Source organism: Propithecus coquereli, unplaced genomic scaffold (genome assembly GCF_000956105.1).
Source record: "Propithecus coquereli isolate 6110/MARCELLA unplaced genomic scaffold, Pcoq_1.0 Scaffold753, whole genome shotgun sequence".
In the NCBI taxonomy this organism is placed as follows: Eukaryota; Metazoa; Chordata; class Mammalia; order Primates; family Indriidae; genus Propithecus; species Propithecus coquereli.
Genome location: NW_012153652.1, coordinates 505,210 through 530,414, shown reverse-complemented (window position 1 = coordinate 530,414; position 25,205 = coordinate 505,210). Strand labels below are relative to the sequence as shown.

Below are 25,205 nucleotides of genomic sequence, written 5' to 3'. Positions count from 1 at the left end.
TGAAAAGTGACAGCAACAGACATTTGGTTCTGTCAAATCTCCATTCTCTTTTTTGTTATTTTTCTGCTGTGTGAATACTTCAGATATGGCCACGGGGCTAAAATGGAAACAGGTAAGAGCTTAGCAACATCCTCCCAGGTCGTCGGCTCAGGGCCACGCCTGCGGCTTTAAGAGGGAAGAACCCAGGTCAGAGACTGCTTGGAGCAGCCGAGCGTCCCCAGAAGTCAACCCAGAGAGGCGGCGGCTCGTGACATCGGACGGTACAGGGCCTGGCTTCAGGTCTGTCCAAGCACCCTGGACCTTCAGAGCAAAAGAGAAAGATCCGGGCTCTACTCCTTAAGCAGCTGCAGGGAGCCCGGTAAAGCTATCGGAAAATGGAGTTTTGGGTTGTTTGTGTGTTTGTTTTAGAGACGGGGTTGGGCTGGAGTGCAGGGGCGGGGCCACAGCCCCCTGCAGCCTCGACCTCCCGGCTCCAGCGTCCTCCCGCCCTGCCCCTGCCACGCCACAGCACCCGGCTGGAACATGGAGCTTCTGTATCTGAGAGCAACAACTGGCTCTTCCCAAGGAGTTCAAGAGAACAAATTTCTGCAAACAGAATGCATTTTCTGCCATGCTTGTAGAAAAGCGTTTTGAACTTCACAAACCAGTGAAAGTACAAAACAAAAACAAAACAGAACAAAAGCAGATACAGGTTTCCAACAGGTGTGGTGATAAGAATGTAAATGACCTGGGATACTGGGTATGTGGCAAGCACAATTTTGTTTTTTACGTGAATTCTCCCACATACACACGGGGTGGAGACAGACGAGGAGACACAAAATCAGACCGCGCACCCCGCATGCTCGCACAGACACACTCCCTCTCTTAGGAGCTGTTAGAAACCAGCCCTATTAAAAACACAGATTTGAACACTTACTAAACTAAGTAACATCCTGGCCAAAACTAGTACTTCAGGAAAATGGGGCGGAGGAGAAAACAGCCAGAGTTTCTGAATTTTCTGTGTCTCTTCGAAGCCACGGAGCAGCCACGGCCGCCACACGCTCCGAGAGCGCCAGGGCGCCTCTCCGTCCGGTTTTCCTCACCACACGGCACACGCTCTACCACGGGCTCTAAACGTGCCGCGGCTTCAGGCTTCTTCTACGGGGCTCTGATCATAGTTTGAATAAAGCCAAAATTATACTCAAATTAGAAAATGGGAACGGAGGTTAACCCCGAGTGGGATTCAGGAATGTAAAGCAGCAGCGCGGCCGCGAGGACGGTGGCAGCCGACAGTGGCTCTGCGGGCAAGATGGTCCCGCACGCCAGGACGTGCGCCCTGGCCGACGGGTGGGCGTCAGGGAGCCCCCTGCACAGGCTTCCAGCCCTGACGGTGACACCACCTCACACCTGCGGGCGCCTGTCACCTCCTCGTGAGATGGTCCGTGACACCCGTCTCTGGCCACGTAAGCTGCTACAGACATTTGTAACACTCAGCATAACTTTTGAGGAAAATCTGATGTTTGGTGTGCTTCCTTCATACGCTGGATTTTCATCTTTTATCTGTGGATACGATACACAGGCGGACACACTGGTGCTGGCATTTAGACGCAGATTAGGATTTAGAGGGGATGCCTTATCAAGGCTGGTGTCTGTTTGTCTTACGTGGTATTGCAGTCAGCATGGATACTACCCCATGTCACTGTAAATTCCTCCAAACCATGACTTATTCCTTCACATTCTGGCCCCGCAGTGTATCTCGGCGCGGACACACCATAATTTAATGAATCCCCCACAGCTGAGTATTTGTCCCAGTTCTCAGTATCGTGGGGACACCCGTGAGTCACCGAGCTTGCAGGCAGCTTCCACCCAAACCGCGACAGGGACGGGAGCGCGGGCGGGAAGGGGGGTCCTGCACCCACCTTCGCAGCAGTCCTGCCACACCCTGAGGTCCACCCTGGGGACCTCGCTGCAGTCACCGTAGCCGTGGGGGAACTCCGCCACCCGGAACACGTCCCCCTGCACGCGGGTGATGTTGTCCCCGTTGTCACACAGGATCCTGGCCAGCGACGCCTGCTTGATCTGGGTCAGCTGGGCGGGGGAGAACACCCCCGGGTTCTCGTACCACAACCTGGATCCCGAAACAGGCAGGGTCAGGGCAGGGCGGGAGTCAAACACACACCTCTCCCGAGCTCCGCCAACTGCTCGCGTGGCCTGGTCAAACGCCAAGGACAAAGCAAAGCATCTGGGACGAGAGAGGAAGCGCTGGCTCTTCTCGCCAGCGAGAACAAGGCCACCTGCCGAAAACACCGTCAGGGCGGGCGGCTGTCTGCTGAGTCAGCCAGCAGAGGCGGGGACCACGCTCCCGTGCACGGAGCCACAGCAGTCAGGTTGGCCTGAGATTGATCTAAACCCGCCAGAAGCCCCACCTCCTCCGAGGTCCCCCCGTGGCTTTGCTGCGTGGACTGTCGGCAGGTTTCCGGGAGCAGAAACATGTGTGTGGGAGAAGGGACGTGACAGCGTCTCTCAACCGGGGTGGTTACATTCTGAGGCTGCGGTGACGGCCACCTGAGGCCGCCGTCCCCAAACGACACAAGGCTTGAGCCTTCCTCATCCTCAGTGAGGACGGCCCCTCTTCCCCGTCCCCGCACAGGCTGAGTCTGGAGCGGACCGTGCCGTGGGCGCTGCGCTCACCTGTCCCCATCCCGCAGGCGCCTGAACTGCGCGCTCAGCAGGCACATCAGCGTGGGCCCCAGCCGGCTGCCGGGCACCAGGTCTTCCACCATGAGGGCCGGGAAAAGGTCGATGTTCAGCGTCGAGCCGTACAACCTGAGAGCAACGTGAGAAGGTCAGTTGGCCTGGTGGGGCTGCGCGAGGTCGGAGCAGCACAGCAAAGTGCACGGTTCTGGATTATTCTGTCATCACCACTGCACTTTACTTACACTTTTACCTAACCAAGGAAATCCCCCTGTCCTTCTCTGAGGCATCTTATACTCAAAAGGCTTTTTCGTACTTCCTGCCAAATGTGCATAAAACACAGACATTTATTTACTTATGATGGGAACCGTAGCAATGCGAGGAAAACACACAGAAGCCGATTTAAACCACACCTTTCCTGCTGCTCAGGGACAACCACACTTAACATCAGTGTCTGCCCTTCAAATCTTTCTTATAACTATATGAACAATAAACTATATATAGCTACAGACACATTTTTGAAAGAATAAATTTGATTCCACTAAATATTGAAAATATTATTTGCCATAAAAAAAATGTGCTAAGCAAAGATAAGTCAAACACTGAGATGTGAATGTTCAATAAGGAACATTTTCATCAATTTCCAGTTCCTCAGAAATATATGCTTACAAGCAGAGAACTAACGACTTCCACCCAAATCTTTTTATCTAATCCAAAAACTCTACCAGACAACTGATGATGCCTTAGTTTCGGCTGCTATTCAGCCCAACTGGATCTTTTTAAAAATGTGTTCTGTAATTCTGACTGCGCTTTTCCACAAAGCCCAAGGCGGCGACATTGGACTGAGCCCCGCAATCGAGACAGACTTTGCAGCTCGATGAACAAGACGCACGAGACCATTCGTCCCGCAAGCAGAATAAACGCAACTTCGTTTAAACTAGCGCTTAGTCTTTCAAACTGCGCCGGTTTTCTTCTAAGTCCAATGCCCTTCACGCTAAACTTCTACTCTAAGACGTCGCCTGGGCAGTGGGCCCTGGTCAGAAGGAACCTAGCGGCATCTGGTCTGTGGCCGGGGACACACGCTTCAGGGCCACCAGAGTTGTCGTGGCCTTTGCCTGGAGGAAGCGCTCCAGCTCAGGCAGCCCCCGCCTGGGGCGACACCCTCCTCCTGTTCTGCCTGCCCCACCTCCTAGAGGGACCCGGCGCCGTGGTCCGCGAGGCCACGTTCCTTGGGCATCGTGGGGGGAGAACTGGAGCACGAAGCCTCCGCTCCAGCCCAGGGACCCTTCTCCCCAGAAGGGGCCTCACCGCCTGGATGTAGCGCAGTTGGGGACAGCACCAGGCCCAGCCCAGGCTGACCCACGCCCTGCACCAGCCCTGCTGCCATGAGGCACAAAGCTCCACCCAGTGCCTGCGACATGGAGAACCACAGGCTGCCCTGAGGTCGGCTGGAAACAGCACGGCCCCGGGAAGCTCTCCCGGCCCCTTGGGCTCGTGTCTTCATCTAACTGTTCTCCCGCTCTTGTCTCATTTCCTCTGAGTGAGTAACGGGCTGAGACAGAAAAACAAACATCTGAGTGATTCAGTGCGGGGTGAGTGATCTTCCAGGTCTCTGCCGGGGTCCACCGGCAGCGCCAGCTGGACCTCTGGCTCCTCGAACTGTTTTGAAGGAAGTTTGGCAGAAGAGAGAGTGGCTGGGAACGTCATCTGTGCCCGTCTGCACAAGGACAACGGAGGATGATTAAGCACATAACAAACACAGACGGTTCCATAAATCCTAATCAAGCAAAACCGTAACAGAAATGGTACCAGGGGAGAACGTGCGCATCTCCTCGGGCCAGCGATCTGATACCATTATTTAAAGGAGCGTTGGGACATTCCGAACTTGATAGTCATGGGTTCGTTTATCTGTAAATGCAGATAAGTTACAAGTAAAAGTCATTTTTATTCAGCAGGCACAGGGCAGACCCTGTAGGGCACGTCTCACCTTCAGTGTCCGGCGTTCAGAGCAAACTGGAGAGTCCAGAAAGTGTGGGAAGTGAGTCTTAAAAAGAAATTTTTTTAAAAAAAGAATTCTTTGAAGTGAGAATCAAGGCGTTTTAAATACAGAATGACCTGCAGACTTAATTCATAAGTCCAAGGACTATGAAAGATCATACCGGAAAAATGCCAATGAATCATTATTTTTATTTCCTTAAATACTGAATGCAAATAAATTGGTAGAAGTAACACGAGAAACGAAGTTAATGAGCAAAGGACAGATGTGAACACTAGAGAAAAGGAGGCCATTGAGCGTCTACGCTTTGAAGAACTTTCGACATCTACTTGGTAAGTGGACCGTGGCAGAGGCTCCCGGCAAGGGACTGGCCGTGGGTCGGGGAGCCTGAGCCGGACCCAGACCCGGGCCCCGGGTGCCCTGGGTAGCGCTGCGGCCTCCGCTTCACCTGTGAAACTTCACCGTTTGGCTGCCCAGGTGGTCCCGGGTGCCACCAGGGTGGCCAGTGAGACCTGTCCCAGCTGTGGCCCAGAAGCCCGCACCGTCGGCGGAGGCCACGCAGGTGGCCACACAGACCTGGGTTCGGGTGACATGGTGAGTGGGAAGAGGCTACAACGCGCCAGACCGCAGGGGCTGGTGGGTCCCGGGGCGTCTGCCAAGGCCAAGCTCTGCCCAGCCCAAGCTCTGCCCAGCCCTGTGCTCCTGATGGGAGAGCAGGACCCTCCTCCCTGCAGCCCCACCTGGCTCAGGCCTGGCGCCTCCCTGTGTGCACTTCTCCCTCCAGTGTCCCCGGCCAGAGAAGCACAACCCCTCTCTGTGCTGAAACCGTACCGCAGCTCGGCAGAGGCTACCTCCAGGCCAGGGGAGGAGGCCAGCGCCCGCCCAAGCTGGGCCTTCATCCACTTCCTCTATGGAACTCTTCCTGACACACACAACTCAACACCGAGACAAGTAACAACGCACACCCACGACGCGGGCCCATCCGAGCCACGCACGCCAGCTCACCTTTTCAGTTTCTCCCGGATCTCAGGGTTTTTGATCTCATTTTTCAGGTCCTCGAAGGTGTGCGCGGCCGACAGGTTGCAGTAGACCCTGTAGTCGTGGTACGGCGGGATGCCGTGGTCCCGGCCACGCTGGATGTTGATGGCGGCCAGGTCCAGCGCCACCGTGTGCGCCATGGAGAAGAGCCGCTCCGTGAGCTCCGTGTTCAGCAGCTGGGAGGGCACACGCATCTTCCCCGCCACCCCGAACAGCCCCCGCAGGAGCGGGTCGATGCCCCCCTCGTTCACGATTCGGAAGGGAGAGAAGAAGGCTTTGTGGAGGGGGAGGGGGCCTTGCGCGACGGGCTGGAAGTTCTCGTCCAGCCGGTGCAGCACGGGGTTGACGAGCGTGTGGCCGAACCTGAAGGCCGCCGTGGCGAAGGCGTTGAAGATGCCGGCGTTGACGCCCGGGTCGTAGCCGCCGTACTCGCCCAGCATCTTCATGCCCACCTCGCCCAGGACCTTGGGCAGCCAGTGCTGGTAGGTGATGTGCTGCATCTCCGCGCCCACGATCTTCCGCGTCTCGTGGTAGATGGTGTCGCCGTCCCAGTGCGGGTTCAGCGCGAGCAGCTCCGCGGCGATGCGGTTGTGCTCCCGGAACCACAGCGTGTGCATGCTGGTCAGCCCCAGCTGCTCGTTGGCGCGGTGGTCCCCGGCCAGGAAGCAGGGGATGGGGCTCTCGTTCTCGTCCCGCATGCACTCGGTGGGCGGCCCCGCGGCGAAGGGGAGCAGCGGCTTCCCCGACCGCTGCACGATGCCCTGCCGCAGGAGGCCGCGGTGGCTGGCCAGGTCGCGGATGCCTCGCGCCTCGTGGTCTGTGCTCCCGTACACGTTGGACGCGTCGATGTAGGACGTGAGCTGGTTGATCTGCTCCCGCGGGTACACGGAGTTCATGAGCAGCGACGTCATGCCGCTGCCACACACGGGGCTGGAGCGCACGAAGAACATGCAGCGCGCCCCGCTCCGGGCGCGGGGGTCGTTGGGGGGGATCATGACCGAGAAGCAGGGGGGGTCGCTGCTGCACGCGGAGCTGCAGTGCTGCCCGTCGGAGAAGCGCGCCTGGCTCAGGGCCACCACCGTGGAGTCCAGGTCGTGGTCCAGGAACTGGCCCCACTGCATGAGCATGTGCGTGAACTGCTCGTCCGGCGTGACGGTCTCCGCCCCGATCAGGGTCGTGGACACCAGCCGTGGCGCGGGGAGTGCGTGCCCATTGTACAGCCGGTGGGGGTTGATGCCCCGGGGCGTGTTGAACCCGTTTTCGTACACGGCTTTCAGCAGGCGCTCGAAGGCGGTCAGCGAGGCGCCCCACATGGGGTGCTGCAGGTTGTTGCAGGTGCCGTCCTGAGTCCTGTACTTCCGGTGGAAGCACATGTCCGAGCAGTTGTTCACGCGCCGGTGGGCCGTGCAGCCCGACAGGTTGGCGATGAGGTGCAGGTACTGCGGGGACACCAGGTCGTTGTAGTGGTAACCTGCAGCAGGGCAGAGCAGGCGGGACCTGACCCACTGGAGACACCTGCCCGCACCCCGCAGCATGCTCTCCCTGCCGGGAACCTGGTGACACCCCACCCAGCCGCACACAGGGGGGCTTCCCAGCCTTGCTCCCTTCCCAGCCAAGCAGACTCGTGGTCTCTGCCGTGGCAGACCCCCACGTGGTGGGGCCCACCCACGGTTTCCTGTCTAGGCGTGCACAGTTCCACGGGACAGACTGAGCATCACAGGGCCCCCGTGCCGAGGGGCAGGACCCTGCCCTGCACCCCTGGGTGGATCTGAGGCTCACTGCTCCCTGCTCCAATGTCCACTCCACTGCCACCTCCGTGGCTGACGCCTCTAGGACATCCCTGAGGCCCCCGCCCCCCTCTCCACTCCTGGGGCAGGACCCCAGCACAGGTGTCCCTGACGCCTGCCTGGAGGAGCCCACAGGAGCACCCCTCCGACGGCCGTGTGGGGGTTCCTACTAGGTCACCTCCTGCTCACAGACCTCCAGTCTTTGCCCACTAGCTACTGCCAAGATCCAAACTTGCTGGCTGGGACATTTCTCCAGCAGACGGGACACCTTCCAACTGCAGCTCCTGGTCCTCATCCTGAAGACGTCTGCCCCTGAGCAACACGACCACGAGGCCCCGGGATGGCGCACACTCACACCCAGCTGCCCAAGGCACTGCCCACAAACAGTCACCTCCGCGGCCTTCGCCTCCTCAACGCTCCTCCTCCGCAGGGCGCCTCCCAGGGCCTGCCCAAAAGTGCACACACAAACTCTCACCACCACACACCCACTCACAATCATGCACGCACACGCACCCCTGCACTCACATGCACACGGACGTGTACACACACCCAATCATGCATGCACGTGTACACTCCCATGCATAGACATGTTCACACACTCTCACATGTGCAGACACGCTCACGCACTAACATGCAGTCTCACGTGTGCACAGACACAAATGTTCACACACGCTCACTCTCAATCACGTGTGCACACATGCACACCTGCATGCAGACCCGCACTCTCACTCATGTGTGCGCACTTTCAAATGTGCGTACACACACACGCATTCACACACATGCACTCACACTCACATGTACACACTCATACACAACAGCATTCACACATTCAGGTGTGCACACTATCATGTGCGTTTCACATGTGCATTTCACATGCAGAGACAAGCCTGCAGACACACACGTGTGCACACTCGCACACTAGAGTTCTCAGCCACGTGGCCTCTTTGCGCTAACGTCTCTCCAGCCTGCGTCGGGCCACCGGATGGAAGGCGTCACTGTACACCTTCACAAGAGACGGCTGCTTGTTGGTGGGGGCTCGTGTGCACAAAACCCGCGTGAGAACGTGAGAAGTGGAGGTGGGAGGAGCAGCAGAAACACACTTCCTGGTGTGCTGAGGGGAGACCCGTGAGGGAACATGCTCCTGGGCTCCCCGCCCACCCGCGCCCGGCCACGTCTCCCCGGGGAGGCGCCGGCAGCACGTTCCTCCCAGAGGCTGAAAGAGGGAGCTGACACATCTGCCTCTGTTCTCAGCCACTCTTAGGAGAGTCCTGGGAAATTCTCGGCCTCGAACTTCCGAGAGCCAAGAGAGCATGGCGCCGGGAGAACGAGCTTCGTCCCGAGCGTCAGCGGGGCGCAGGGCGGGTCCTGGGCTTTCTCTGAGCGTGTTCACTTCTTCCGCGGCGCTGGCCGCAGGTCTGGAGGCAGCTGAGTCCGGGCCAGCGTGGGCAGCACACGCCCTGTGCCCCACTTTCCGGGGCTGCCTGCCCCGTGTCTGCCTTCACCCCTGCGGCCGTCACCAGTCTGGTGCTTTAAAACGCACCCACCACGTCCCCCTTTGCACACGGCACTCGAGGCTCCCGTCTTACGCAGAGCAAAGGACACACCCTGGACCTCCCCAGAGCCCCTTTCTGGTCAGAGATCACGAACCATCCTGACTTCACGTCCTCCCTGTTCCAGCCACACCCACTTTCCCACCGTCCTCAGCGGCCAAGCGCCCTGCCTGGGAGCTTGGGCATCCGTTGTGTCCTCAACGGCCCGGGTTCCCCTGCTCTTGGGGGGTCTCTGCTCAAAGGTCACTGCACCGACTGGAAACAGCACCCCCCGCCCACCAGGGCTCCACCGTCTGCGGCCTGCTGGCCTCGCCCCGATGGCTCCTGCGGGCTGACTGTGCGCCGACTCTCCCGGCTCCCTGCCTGCCTTGCTCTGGAAGCCAGATCCTCGCGGGCTGAGAGTCTCACATCTTGTCGCTTTTATCCCAGAAAAAAGCGTGGGGTGGCGACGGGCACGTGCTCCCTGTGCGTGTGAGGCACAAATGGACGAAGTGACGAGCGTGGGCGCACGGACCTAACCGGCGCTCAGGTGAACGCAAATGGACTCGATCGTCTCACGTTACTGGGGGCGATTTCACATTTCTCTTTTTGCCTTTCCAAGTTTCCAGACCTTTCTGCAATCAGCACGTACCGAAACACAGCAGGCGTGCGATTCCGCAGGAGCGGCCTCACGCAGCCTGGGCGCAGGACGGGTCTCCGGATGGGCCTTACTCCTGCGGCAGCATCGTAAGTTCATGTGACCTACCTGCCGCGGCCACCACAGCAGCGTTTAAAGATCTGAACTGTGACTAAATGCAGAAAGGTAGGAAGTAGCAAGAAATCGCACTTCACATCTCCCACTTCGTCCTCGAGACCAGAGAGAACGTCGTCCTTCACACCAGAGAGTCGCACAGAGACCAGGCCCCGCGCCCCTGCCCTTGCCCAGCCGGCCCGTGCCTGACAGGCAGGGGGAGCCCGGCACATCCTTGCTAAGGAATGACAGGGGCTGGGCCTCTCCCCAGGGACGTGCCAGGAGGAGAGGCTGGAGTTTCACCGGCAAAGAGAAGTGAGAACGTTCCGAGACCTCCAACTCGGACATCCCCACCTGGGAGGCCGGGGAGGCAGCCGCTGCCCTGAGGACGGGGACACAAGGGCTCGGTCCGCATGCTTCAGACATGCCAAAGCCCAGAATCCTCAGCACAGGTGGGCCCCAAACCCAGCGGGACAGGACTGGCTCGGAAAGAAGACTCACAAGACGGGGAGAATACACCCCGAAATTCTGACTTCTGCATGTCTTTGTCTCACACGGATAAGAAGAACATTAAATTCTGGAGTAATTTTCTTTTGCCCTGATCTTGAAAGATATGTTCATTGAAGGTCATTTGAAAACAGTGAAAAATGACAAAGCAGTTCCCTCTCGTCAGAAGGACAGCTGTGACTGGCAGTCTCTGCTGTGCTGGGTGTGCCTGTGTGTGCACATGTGTGTGCATGCGTGCATGCCTGTGTGTGCACATGTGTGTGCATGTATGTGTGCATGCGTGTGCACATGTGCGTGTGCAAGTGTGTGCAGAACTCTGAGTACGCAGCTGCTGCTGAAAACGATGCTTTTACATCACAAGGTCGCGGTCGTGCACCATTTCACCACCCGCACAGCTACTAACGGTGGTGACGATGACATATAAAGGCACCTCTCGTTCACGGGCAACGGCCACGTGGGGGCACAGTGGGAACTCTCCAGAAACACTCCTCCCGACGCACAGGACACTGCGTCCCCTGGACACGACGTCCCCCACCCAGCCGTCGTCCTGCAGCGGCTTCCCCAGCCCTGTCTGCGGCAGCCCGGCGGGAAGGACGACCGGGCAGCCAGGGCAGGCGGTGCGGATGGACCTGCAGGGGCCTAACCAGCCACGGGGTCCCACGTCCCGAGAGTTTCCCATCAGACCCCACGTGAGGGCTACGGGACCTGTGAGCTCAGGAGGACCCTGGTGTGAGTGCACCATCTCCCAGTCCCTGAGCGCAGGGCAGGAAGTGCCAACCCCTCCCTCGGAGCGCGTGCTGACTGTGGCCCGCGCGGCGGGGCGGGCACTGACTTGTCCCGTTGAGGTCGACCATCAGGCCGTGCTGCACGTGCTCCTGGATGAGCTGCAACGTCCGCTCGAATATCTCCCCTGCCCGCGCCTGCTCCACCGTGTACGGGTCCCTCGGGTACCGGAACAAGGCCAGCAAGTCGTTTGGAGAGCGGGGACGGCTGATGGCCGCGTGGGGAGAGAAGGGGAAGAACGACAGGAATTACTGAGGATAAAATCACTAGTATCCGAAAATGTAATTATTGCTATTAATATTTCTATAGCTACGTTCTACAAGGTGGTGTACGATACCTTACTCATCCGACGTGGGAGGCAACAAAACAAACAAACAAGAACCAGAAGACACTAAAAACAAGTCATTAATTCAGTCAACAGAGAGAACCACAGATACCGCATTTCCGGGAGGGTGCAGAGAAACTGCGTTGGAGTCGGCGATGCGAGCAAACACACTCGCGACCTTTGAGATACTTTGTTTCTGCCAAATCATTTAGTAATCAGGGAAAACAATAAGTGGAAATTTTGTAACGCTGCTTTGGTGGGAATCACGGTTCAGATTCTACTAGAAAAGCACGTGTCCTTCTGTGACCTCAGCCCCCAGAAAACTCAGATGCGACGCTGTTTACGGTTTTTAAATTAACTGTTTGTCCTCAGATGCAGCAGGTCAACGTCAGTTGCTAGAACCGCATCCCTCGGCTCCCCGACCACGCCCAGCGACCCGGTCAGCGCCAGGTTCGCGTCCCCACGATACCTGTCAAACAGGTGCGTCCGGGTGGAGTTGATGGCTCTGTCCACGGTGGCGATCGCTTCCACGATGGACGTGGCTACAAACGGGTCCCCGTTTCGACTGATGTCAGGAACTAGGAGAACGTGAAGTCGCACGTTACCGGAAAAATACTCCACGAGTTACTCGTAAAACAACGTCTAGACGCTACATCATTCGGACTTCGGGCATACTTTTCTACAAACGTTATTTCTAGTTTTCAAACCAGGGCTTACACTATTTTATCACAAATTCTACCAGAAGCGGTTTTCAAACAGCACAGAAATTACAGATGTTTTAATATTTGAAATTGCGTGGTCCCTAGTAAGTGGCATGAGACGTGGAAGTTCTCAGACCAACGGGACGGCACCTGGGACGGCCGGCTGCGTCCACCCTGTGAGCGGCCCGGAGACAGAGATGTCGGCGAGTCGCTCACAGCCCAGCAGATTCTGCGTCTTCCCACCCCGGCCACGCCCGCCCCGGACACAGGCTCGACCCGAACCCGCCCTGCTTGAAGACGCGGCCTCTGGGATCCCACGACAGGTCCCACTGCCACGAGGACATCCGTTCACGGGGCTGCCACCTCCTCACGCCGCGTGCACATGCACACGCTACACACCACACACTACACACCACACACTACACACCACACACTGCACACCACACAGATACACACACACACAGATACACACACTACACACCACACACAGATACACAGATACACACACACACAGATACACACACTACACACCACACACAGATACACAGATACACACACACACAGATACACACCACACAGATACACACACACCACACAGATACACACACACCACACAGATACACACACACCACACATAGATACACACTACACACCACAGATATACACACTACACACCACACACAGATACACGCACACACAGATACACACACACACACCACAGATACACACACATACCACACACTACACACCACACAGATACACACACTACACACCACACACAGATACACAGATACACACAGATACACACACACACAGATACATACACTACACACCACACACCACACACCACAGATACACACAGATACACACTACACACCACAGATACACACACTACACACCACACACAGATACACTACACATGACAGATACACAGATACACACACATAGATACACACACTACACACCACACACAGATACACACACCACACACACACACACACACACACAGACACCACGGAGGGAAGCCACGTCCCCCGATGCTCCCACACACCCGACACTGGTGGCCGTGGCCATGGGAGGGTCCGTGCAGCCTCCCTCTTGACGCCGTGCAGGCAGAACCCCTGTGGCCGCGAGGGCGCGCGGGGCCTTACCGTTCACGCTGAGCACCACGCTGACCGAGGCCGACCCGATGGTGTTCCGGGCCACGCACTCGTAGCGGCCGGCGTCCGCCGTGCCCACGTCGTTGATGGTGAGGAAACCTTCGGGGCTGATGTGAAACTTCCCACTCTCTGTCACCTGGACCCCGTCCTGCAGCAACGCGGAGGAAAGGTGATGGTGGGAGTAAGACCACAGGAGCCGCTGTTTTCCCGGGGGGTTGTCAGGACCTCGCGAATGGAGGCGTCGGAGGCTGCGCTCAGACCCCCAGGCCTGGACACGGAAGGAGACTCGATCGACTCTCCCAGTGCAGCCCAGAGGCACACACTCTCCCTGCGCCTCATTCCCTGCTGAGGACAGAGCCCGACACAGAGGACGGATCCCCACGATCGCAGCGGGGACGGCGGCTGCCTGGGCTGCGTGTCGGGGGAGCCCCAGAGAGACAACACGCGGGACATGCCCGGGGGCATGTACCCCCAGCTGAGACACAACGGGGGCTCTGGAGGCAGACACGGGAAGGACAGGCCGTGTCCCAGGCGTGCTGGGCCTGTGAGGGGCAGGAGGACAGCAGAGGACGGGCCTCACCCGCCCGGAGCTCCCCTTCCCTGGGGACCTGCGCGGCCAGCCCTGGGCTTCCAGGCGTTCATGGGACAGTGCTGTCCAGGGGTGTGAGCGCTGCCCAGATATTCACAGTGGGCTTATTAAACAGCAAGAAAAATGAAATAACCCCTTCTTTTTTTTCTTTTTATGTTTTTAGAGAAAGAATCTCACTCTGTTTTCAGGCCTGGAATGCAGTGGTGTGATCAGAGCTCACAGCAACCTCAAACTCCTGGGCTCAAGCAATCCTCCTGCCTCAGCCTCCCGAGTAGCTGGGACCACAGGCACATGCCACAACGTCTGGCTAATGTTTCTGTTTTTAGTAGAAACGGGTCTTGCTCTTGCCCAGGCTGGTCTCCAACTCCTGACCTCAAGCGATCCTCTTGCCTCGGTCTCCCAGAGTCCTGGGATTACAGGCGTGAGCCACCACGCCTAGCCAATTTTTTTTGTTTTGTTTCTTTGGTTTTTTGAGACAGGGTCTCGGCCCGTCACTCAGGCTGGAGTACAGTGGCTCAATCATAGTTCACAGCAGCCTCAAACTCTTGGGCTCAAGAGATCCTCCTGCCTCAGCCTCCCAAGCAGCTGGGACTACAGGCACCCAACACTACGCCTGGCTAATTTTTCTATTTTTAGTACAGATGGGGTCTCGCTCTTGCTCTGGCTGGTCTCAAACTCCTGGCTTCAGGCGATCCTCCTGCCTTGGCCTCCCAGAGTGCTGAGATCGCATATTTTGTTCTCATTAGTTAGGACGCCCCACGTTGTTCTGCTCCGAACTCTCGTCATTTCAACATCCTTCCGCCTGCTCTCGGGAGGCCGCAGAGCACGGGGCAGGCGGCGGCGCGGTCTGCACACGCCGCGCAGCAGGGCTGGCTGGGGCTCCTACCTTGTTCCAGGTGATGGCCGGCTCGGGCTCGCCCTGGGAGCTGCAGGGCAGCTGCACGTTGGTGCCCACCTCCACCGTGATGTCGCTGGGGATGCTGGCAAACACCGGGGTGACTGGAAGGCAAACGCGGAAAATCCGGGAAATGAGTGATTTAGGCCAAAGGCTTCGGAAGAGTGGAGCCCCTGCCCCATCAGGCAGCCACGGCCCGGAGCTCAGAGTCCCGGGCGGTCCGTTTACTGCCTGCTAGCGGCACCTGCACAGGGCCGGGAGCACGAGGGCTCGAGAGAAGACTTGCCCACCTGCCCACCTGCCCACCTGAGGCAAACTGTGCCCAGCTCAGAGACAGACAGCGCCAGGCCCTCGACACGGCCAGGCTGCCGCCTCCTCCCCCCACGCCCCACACGAGCGGGGCAGTCCCATGGCTCACTGACGACACCACGGTTGCCCGAGACAGTTGAGTCTCAAAGGAAGGAAATGCCGCCAGGGAGAGGCGCGTTCTCGTCTGAAAGTGGGGCGTGGCCAACTGCGGAGGGTCTGGGCTGGGCGGCCTTCCAGGAGCCCCAACCCTACATGCGGCCACCCAGCTGGCGGTCAGCGTCCGGCCAGGTCAGGGACAGGCAGGGCCGGCCGCCGACAGTCCACCCACCCACAAGCCCAGGGCCCCAGGTGGTCCCGCGGCATCCTCCACAGGGGAGCTGGGGCCAAGCGCCCTCGGCCCCCCTCTCCCATGCCAGGCTCAGGGCGCGGTGGCCTGCGCTGCCTCCGCTGTGGGTCGCCTCGCATTCCCACCCTTGCACTTGCAGAGGGTCCCTGATCTTCCCACCCTGATGCTACAGGAGACCACAAGGAGCCGGGTCTTCCAAGCGGCGGGAACAGGCAAAGGAGACGTCCCCGGAAGGACAAATGGGGTGGGAGCCAGGCTGGCAGGGCAGCGGGACAGGCCAGTGAGACAGCATCTGGGTCCTGCATGGGCAGATGGCTTGGTGGGACCTCACGCCCCCCAAATAACGGCCCTGGACAGGGAAGCTGGGAGCCCTCTCCTGAGCGAACATTAGGTATGAAGCAAAAAGACCTGAGGGAGCCTTGTCTGAATCCAAAACCATCATCGCTAAAAAATAGACAGACTTTCGCCAGCTAAGGGGACAGAGACCGAATGAGCCACACGCAGACACCCTGGGGCTGCGAGCACCACAGCAGTTCATGCGACACAGAGGGAGGAGTCAACGCTTTAAATTAACAGCCGTGTCAATGTCAGCTGCGGAAAACCTGCTTCCCGACCCTGGTGCGCACCTCTGGGCTGCACGGTCAGGTGGGCCACCACCTTCTGCGAGCCGATGATGTTGACGGCCTGGCACTCATACTGGCCCTGGTCGTGCAGGGCGACGCCGGAGATCCTGAGTGTTCCCGACGACAGGACCAGGTGCCGCCGGTCCACAGAGAGCTGGCTCCCTGCAAGGGACACGTGTCGGTCACGCTGAGACCTCCAAGTTAAGGAGAACATCACAGAAGCTCGTCTTCGCCTGGGTCGGGGCGTGGCAGGCACTGGGCAGCATTAGGGCACCTGTCTGTCCTGCTGGACACAGGTTGGGGGATCAAACCATCCCTGCACTCCAGTGGCCCAAAGGAAGGGGCCGAGATGGGCAGTGGCTGGGGGATCAAACCATCCCTGCACTCCAGTGGCCCGAAGGAAGGGGCCGAGACGGGCAGAGACAGAGAGAAAAGGGCCACATCGGAGCCAGGGGGACGCAGGCACCTGGGGTGTCTGAGGGAGTCACCTGCCGAGAGAGGTGGGAAGAGGATGCAGGGACCGCGGTTACTGAAAAGTCAACTGAGATGCTGGCACGTTACTCCTGGGGACAACCCCCTCCCATCCCAACTGTACCTGCCTGAGCACAGGGGAGTCCAGGTGCGTGGCCCAGCACACACCTCCACACGGATGTCAGGATCCCCGGACGGGACCCAGAGCAGGGAAGGGGTGGGGCCGGCCCCTTGGCTCAAGCCCGGTGACCAGGACGTCTCAAGGGCGCCTGCCTGGACCCCAGGACGGGAACCCTGGAGGTCCGCCTAGAATCTGCCCTCGGGGCTCAGCACCTGCCCTCCCTGGTCCCAAGCTCCCCACACAGGCTGGGCCTTCTCAGGTAACGTGCCCAGCGCTTTCCCCATTGGAAAAAGTAGGCCAGGACCCCATCCCAAGAACCAAAGTGAGAAAGTTGTTGTTTGTTTGAATATGCTCCCCTACTGCTTCCGGAAAATTCTATCCCATGCACTACCAAATTTCAACGAAGATGCTAACTACAGGCAGACGTGCAGACGCAGAGGCAAGGGTGAGGGCACCCGAGTCCCTGCAGTAACGACAGAGCTTCTCAGTGTTTCCTGCCTGACGCCTGTGACGACCTCGCGTAGACTGGGGAAGCCACGGGAGAGGTGTGGACGCCTCTGCCCGCCCCCAGCGCCTGGGCTGAGTGGGATTCAGCCACAGCTGGGTCTGCCCAGGGGACGCCGGGTTTGCCTGGCCGGGGCAAAGACAGCGAGGTCTCGTGTCCGTCCGGAGTGCGCAGTGGGCAAAGGGCCCGCAAGCCCGGACGCGCTCACCTCCCTTGGTCCAGGCGATGACGGGCTGCGGGTTGCCCTTTGCCTCGCACTGGAAGTCGACCGTCTGACCCTCGATGACAACTCTGTCCTGGGGCGTCACGGTGAACTCAGGAAGAGCTTCCGGGAAAAAACATTTGAAACAGGACATTAAAAAGCCGCAAGGGTGAAAGTGCCCACAGACAGTGACCCGCTGGGACGGACGCTGCACCGCGCGTGCGACGTCCACGAGGAGGAGGAATGGTGAAGACGCTCGGGAGAAAGCGCGAGTGACCCAGGAAGAGGATCAAGAACAGTTGTGTCGTTGGCGTGTGACCACCGCCCGACCATGTCGCCGGCTGCCCAGTGCACAGCAGTGACGTCACGTTTCATGCTGCGGGAGCGAGGAGGACTTAACACGACTCATCTCGGTCCTCGACCTGAACATCCGCGGACGGTTAAAAATGTCGGCTGGTACCGTCGCGCAGAGCGACAGGAGCCATCGCTGGGACGGAAAAGCACACGTGGAACACGGACGTCTGGTGTGGGTCCACCGCAGTCAGAGTCACAACCGCGTGGGGAGGGAAACCGCACCACGCTGCGCTGTGGCACCTGGGGACTGGGCGGCCGGACTCACGGCCAGCTGTCGGCGAGGCAGGAACCGTCACAGACGGGTGGGGACGGAATTTCCCTCCACTGTGCACGTCTGTCCTGCCCCCAACTCGCAGTTCACGTCACAATCAAGGCACGTGGGCATCGGGGCAGAGAGCGCAGACTACAGATTCCCAGGGCCCTGCGTCCAACCACCGACGTGCGGGAGCGTCCACAGTTGTCTTCAGGGGGTGGATTAACTGCGGCACGTCTGCACACACTCACGCACTCGCACATGGACTCACACGTGCACTCACATACATGCACTCATACACGCACTCACACACATGCGCTCACACACGTGCACTCACACATGCACCCACATTCACACACCCCACACATTCACGCACATGCACACACATTCACGCACATGCACACACATTCACGCACATGCACTCACAAATGCACACATGCACTCACACACAATGCACTCACACTCATACACACACACACCCACATGAACTCACCCTCACACAATCACACATGCACTCACACACGCACTCACGCACTCACACACACACTCATACACGCACACCCACACACACATGCACTCACATACCCACACATGCACTCACGCACACATGCACTCACACATGCACACACATGTACTCACATACAATGCACTCACACACATGCACTCACACATGCACCCACATTCACACACCCCACACATTCACGCACATGCACTCACAAATGCACATATGCACTCACACACAATGCACTCATTCATACACACACACACCCACATGAACTCACCCTCACACAATCACACATGCACTCACACACGCACTCACCCACACACACATGCACTCACCCACATATGCACTCACACACACACATGCACTCACACATGCACACACATGTACTCACATACAATGCACTCACACACATGCACTGACACGCACTCACCCACTCACACACGCACTCACAAACACGCACTCACATGCACACACGTACTCACAATGCACTCACACACATGCACTGACACGCACCCACATTCACACCCCACACACACAAATGCACTCACACACTCAAACACACGTACTCACACACACACATGAACTCACCCTCACACACACAATCACACGCACTCACACACATGCACTCACACATACGCACTCACACTCAGCCACACGCGCTCTCCCACACACATGCACACATGCTCACTCATGCACAGACACTGCTGCAGGCCAGGCGCTGGAGGCGTGTGGTCAGCGCAGCCACACACGAGGCCATCCTCCTGAGGTTTCTGTTCCAAAACCAGCCCGCGGCCGACTGTGCGAAAGCACCCAGTGGTGGTCAGGGCCACGCGTTGGTTACGGCTGCGTGGACAGGACGGAAGCTGCCGACAGCCTTGCGCACACTGCAGACGCCAGCCAGGTGTGCCCGGGAGGACGAAGCCAGACCAAGCGGCCCCGGCGCTGAGGCAGACGCTTACCCTGGACGATGATGAATGCGGTGGCGTGGACGCTCTCGACGCTGTTGGACGCAAAGCACGTGTACTCCCCGCTGTCACCCTGGACGACGTTTTGTATGTAAAGGCCGCCAGAGGGCGTGATGTTCACTCGCGGGTCCACTGGCAAGGGGCTCCCATCCCCTCGCGTCCAGGAGATCCGCGGCGGGGGGTGGCCCGCGGCGCTGCACTCCAGGGTGACGCTCTCCCCGACCAGCACCTCCGTGTTCTGTGGCTGGATTACAAAAGCGGGTCGAGCTGTCACAATCAAACAAAAGTCCTCAATTAATTTCTCCCACTGTGACACAGTTTTCGCTTGATTTTATCTACGTTCAGGCTGCTCATTCTATCTCAACCTCCAACATGAGCAAAACTACCAACATTTAATGCATTCTTTCTCATTTTCTTTTAAAAAATGCACACGATAAAAACGGCTCAAGGCTCAGGCCAAACAATAAGCAGGCGCCGGGGGGCAGGTGACTCGGGTGATGGGTGAGAGCTGGTTCTTTTCTTTTCTTTGAACATGTGTCGGGCTCCAGAGATTCTTATTTTTGTCCACACTAAATACATCGTGCCAATCTTGCTAAGCTTCCCTAGTTCTCATTGGCAGAAAATACTGTTTGTAAAGTGTATTTAGAACATATAAAATTTAATTTCACTCACAAAAAGAGAAATGCAGATTCAAACTACACTGAGATAGTATTTTTCAGATCTAAATCTAGGGCAAAATCCACGCACTCGCTGGCGTGTTTTATGGGTGACTGTTGGGGACTCGCACGTGTTAGCGTGGTCCCCACTTGGAGAGATGCAGCCGTAGGCATCCAAACTAAAGATCTGCACACGGTTTCACCAAGATCACCCTGCTCGGAATTTAACCCACAGATATTTTACGAGCGTGTAAAATGACACAGGTACTAAGAAATTTGGGTTTGTTTCGTTTTTGTCATGTTATGTCTCCGAGCCAACGATCCTTATCCAACATTCCGGAATCCAAAAAGCTCCCCAGATTGGTATTTTTTTGTAACCTGCTTATTTTCAAAATGTGATCTGTCCAGCACGAGTCCACTCATCCCACGCACTGGACGGTGACACTTGCCGGAGGACACTGGTGCCCTGACGACAGGCGTCGGCCGAGACTCTGCAGACGCAGCGGTTTTCGAGGGGATCATGCGTCACGTTACCTTCTAAAGAGTTCCCAACTTCCTGAATTTCTAACAACATCTCGCCCAAAGGCTTTTGAAGAAAGAAGATGGACCCGTGACAGCTAAAGGTTCGGGGAAAATCTGAAGGTATTGCCCAGGGGAACTTGTTAAATACTGTAAATTGTGGTACGTCCGGACAACAGAGTTCTATGCAGCTAGGAAAACTCCTCACGCCCTGAAGTGAAAGACTGGAAGATTCTAAGACCTGGCAGGTAAGAAAACCCCCTGCTGGCCTGAGCCTGAGTCTCCGCGGGGGGATGGAGAGACCACGTGCTCCGCGGTGGGGACGGAGGAGGAGTCGGGCGGGGAAGGAGGAAGTTGGAGGGACACCTTCCGCCATCTTGCATTTGTGAACGTTTGGGCTGCACTGATCAGGTGTCTAAGCACCGACAAATTACAAAAATACAGAAATAACACTCAGTACTGGCATCTCTACCAGACAGCAAAGTGGAAACCGAAGCTACGCACGGGGGGAGAAACACCAAAGTCGCCTGTGGAACTTCGCAGTTTAAATTTGGCTTTAAGGAGCCTCAGGGACACACAAGACAAAGACGGGACAGGCCAGGGAGGGGTCAAATAGGGCAACTGAGCCCCCAAAGTGTCCTCAGGGAGAGAAGGAACCGGAGAGAAAGTCACACCTGCCCACCCCACCCAGGAAACGGCCGCGCAGAGGGAGACAAATCTCATTTAAACTTCAACGCCAGCCATGCTCACAGGGTTTGCGGCCTGGTCCCCTGCAGCAGGCAGCGGGGGAGCCAGCGACAGGGAGCTACGGTGACACAGAAGAGCCAAGGGCGTGACAGCCACACGGACCACGCGGACCAGACTGAAGGGAGGAGGCAGCAGCAACGTCAGGGGCTGAAAACCAGAACCCGGCACAGAACTAAGAGGGTGACTGCACGCTGGGAGCAAGGTGGTAACAACGCAGGCTTTGGCAATGTGAGAACACGTTTAAGTTTTCTAGGACAGCCACCAGAATCGAAACAGAGCATGTAATTTCCAAACTAGGAGTGGGAAGTGAAAGACGGAATTAGTCACTTCAGAATGGGGCAAGAAACACAGGAAAAGTTGGACAAATACTTCAAAATAAGAGGTACAATTTATAGATATTGGGAACTGCAATCACTTTAACAGAATGTCAGTCTGAACTTTTTAAAATCCAGCACTGACAGAAATGGAAGTGTTAATGATCAAAAATCTCACCCACCCGGAAGATAAAAACTGGAAACCCTTGTGCCCCTAATAACAGAGCTTTGACACAGGCAGACAGACAGTGAGTGTACTTTAGCCCTTGGTGGCCAAGCTACTTACAGGTCACTCTGTTACTACGACAACAGATCACTACCACCCTCTGAGACAGAGGGTGCTCTCAGCTCTGAAGGACGCAGAGTGTTGTTGCCACCCCTCAGCTCGGCCGCGGCAGGGCGAAAGCGGCACAGACAGTGTGCCAAAGAGTGAGCGCGGTTCTGTTCCAGCAAAACTTGGTTTACGGACACTGACGTTTGCATTTTATACAGCTGTCCTGTGTTGTGAAATAGTATTCCTAAGAGTTTCAATCATCGAAAAATGTAAAAAGATACCCTTAGTTCATAGACCCAGGTGTGGCCGGCAGGGTGTGGGGTGCCGGCCCCGGCCCAGGCCGTGGTGATAGTGGGAGACCCTCCCCGTGCACCAGATAGCGGGAGAGCCTCGCCCTGTGTGCTGGCGAGCTACGCCAACACGCACGCTCAGACTGGTGTATCAAGTAAGCCTGTTGTTCTTGAGAAAGACAAAAAATTCAGACCCAGGAGTTAAATCTGGCGTTTCGGGCCCTAAACATCTGGCCAAATATTCCCGTCCAGTAATGAATTCACCTAACACAGTGACTCTCCCAAGTAAGTTCATTTTCAAAGTCTACCATTAGTCCCCTTTGTTCTGTAACACAGCCGCCCCAGACCTTTCCGGCACCAGGGACGGGTTTTGTGGAAGACAATTTTTCCAGGGACCAGGGCTGGGTGTGCGAGCTCAGGCGGTGACGTGCAGCTGGTTCCTAACAGGCCACGCACCGTACCGGGCGCGGCCCGGGGACGGGACCACAGCTCCGACTCGTACGTAGGGCCTTGTCGATACGTCACTTCACCCCTGCTCTGTGGCCTGTTGCACTCCCCACAGACAGAACACGCGCTCCTCCTGGACAGCAGCCGTGCTTCGCCATCTTTGCGCGGTTCGCGCAGCCCCACTTGGGAAAGATGCTGCCTGCCTCGTGCTAACCTTGCCGAGAGCCGTGTGACTCACGGCTTTGATTCGGCAGGGACGTGTTCCTTTTGTTTCCCTCTGGACTAAATTCGGTAGCCAGGAAAGCTCACCCACTGTAAACATTCCCTCTACCCACGCGGGAATGTTCCTAGTGACGAGAAACGCAAAGGTCACACCAGTTTTTAAGGAGCAGGGAATCTAAACATGGAAACAAACACGAGACCACTTATGCTGCCGTCCGACGGGTTTTATAACTATGACGGCCTGAAACACAAAATTCCAGGGAAACGGCCCGGAATGATGTGTGGATTGCTGTGGGCGGAGCTCCCGCCCTCCGCACAGGTGGGCAGACAGGCACGTCCCAGCGGCCGCGCTGCTCTCCCGGGAGGCGGTGGGCACAGACCCCTCCGCTGCGCTCCTCCCCAAGGGCCCAGGTCCTCTCCTGACCATGGGCCGTGGATAAAACAGAGAGACCGGAGCGAAGTTTGCAGCCTGGCAAGACCCAGCTGGATCAGAGGCCACAGCTGTGATGGGTGTGGCTGGGACAGTCCTTTTAATTTTTTAAAATTAGGTGCCAATATTTTAAACATGGAAATTTTGCATAAAAATCTACATTTTGGGGAGCTTCTTTTCAATGATCAAAGCCCTTGGCAAAACAGAGACTTCACCACAATGGCGAGGACTGGCTGTCGCTGTGCCGCGGCCCCTCAGACGGGCACAGTCCCGCAGGTTCCCAAGGCCCCTCTGGACAGCCGGGCTCACGGCATCGCAGCCTGGACTGCATCCCAGGTTGGTGGCCGGCTGCAGACCACGGCAACACCACGATCTCCCACGACCCTGGGCCTCCTGGGCCAACTCTGCTCTGTTTTACCAAGTCGGGGCGCCAGGAGGGGACGGAGGTGACGGGGAGGGAGAACAACTCTGGAGGGAAGCCTCGCGGAACTCCTCACGTACCTGGAGACCCAAAGTACCTGAGGGTCACCTCCTGCGTCTTCACCTCCCCGGCCACGTTCTTCGCCATGCACTGGTAGATGCCCTGGTCGGTCTCCTGCGTGTTTTGGATCATCAGGGTCCCGTCGTCCAGCAGGTTTAAGCGGGAATCTGTCGTCATGCTCAGCTCGTTGCTGCAGAGACAGGACGGGCTCACTCAGGAGTTTGAAGCACGAGGAAAGGCCGCGTCCACCCCGGAGGACGGCTTCCTCCTGCAGGGAGAACACTTGCACGTCCCAGACGCAGCGCGACACCCCCCTCCAGACACCCTCTCTCCCAAGAGCAGCGGGCATTTCTGACAGGTGCCTGGCACGTGCGTCTCCAGCTCTCACACGTTTCCTTTTGTTACCCGTGCGTCTGAGCTACCTGGGCCTGGTAAAGTGGCCCCAATTCCAAAGGGGGAGAAACGGACACAGTGGGAGAAATTCAAAGGAAACATTTTCCTTTGTTTCTGGTGAATTAAGTCAAGAGAAAAGGGAGGAAATATATCTTTACATAACTAAGAGCAAAAACCGTATCTGTCTGTCTTTTAAAAAGCGATGCCTACAAGCTGCTGGTGGCTTCCCTTCTGGGAAATACCATGAGTCCACGGAGCCCATTCTGGGCACAGGGACAGTGCAGGACACTGTTCTCTCTACCCTCTGTATGACTCGATCGGCCTCCAGCAACAATGACCTCTCGCATGGCCCAGAACGGCTGCGACAGCCCGCCCTGCACTCAGCCCCACCAGGACCCCACCTGACTCTGCCCTGGCTCCTACGCTCAGAGCAGGTGGGGAGGAGGCAGGTGGGCTCTGACACGGCCGAGGTCACAGAGCAGGCAAAGGTGACGGCAGAGGAAGAAGAACAGGTGTGAGCCTCTGGGAACCGGGAGATACCCAGAAAGACCCTGTGCTGCCAGACATCAGGCAGACAAGGCCCTCTGAGTAACGGGTCTGCGCCTTAGTGCACGGGTTCATCACCTCCAGTGCCGAGCGCGGCTCTGCCTGTTTCCTCGCAGCCGGAGTCCGATATGTGCTTGGTTATTTGTGCAGAAGGAACAGCACCAGCATTGTTTGAAAGCATTTCCCCTCGACAGCACTCAGGAAACCTGCAGGGCGCTCCCAAAATACCTAAGACGCTCTTACCCATGACCTGCACCCATCCTCTCCCCACACACCTTCCTCACACTCTCCCCTGCCTGGCACGGATCCGCCTGGAGTGAAGTCTGTCCTCACGCCCCGGGGAAGGGCTGAGTTATAGCTGGATGGGTGCTACTGTCAGCCCAGGACCCGCAAAGGGGACCTTTCTAAGGTGGCCCCATCCCCCTCCCAGGTGGGCCTGCAGGTGAGGTAGGTCCGCAGGTGGGGTGGGCAGGTGGCTGGGTGGGCAGGTGGGGTGGG

The 25,205-nt window shown here is 57.5% G+C and overlaps 1 protein-coding gene across 2 annotated transcripts in view; it reads right to left on the bottom strand.

Annotated features, from left to right (window-relative positions):
- PXDN (peroxidasin) overlaps nt 1-25,205 on the bottom strand; it is an 84,268-nt gene that overhangs the window by 5,503 nt on the left and 53,560 nt on the right. For both annotated transcript variants that reach the window (XM_012662176.1, XM_012662177.1), the window contains 11 exons: nt 23,789-23,958; nt 19,383-19,655; nt 17,318-17,434; nt 16,016-16,174; nt 14,726-14,838; nt 13,242-13,398; nt 11,859-11,967; nt 11,114-11,271; nt 5,675-7,178; nt 2,671-2,805; nt 1,899-2,107 (listed from right to left, as the gene is read on the bottom strand). In XM_012662176.1, coding sequence (XP_012517630.1) covers nt 1,899-2,107; nt 2,671-2,805; nt 5,675-7,178; nt 11,114-11,271; nt 11,859-11,967; nt 13,242-13,398; nt 14,726-14,838; nt 16,016-16,174; nt 17,318-17,434; nt 19,383-19,655; nt 23,789-23,958 — 3,104 coding nt within the window. The remainder of the gene's footprint in view (nt 1-1,898; nt 2,108-2,670; nt 2,806-5,674; nt 7,179-11,113; nt 11,272-11,858; nt 11,968-13,241; nt 13,399-14,725; nt 14,839-16,015; nt 16,175-17,317; nt 17,435-19,382; nt 19,656-23,788; nt 23,959-25,205) is intronic.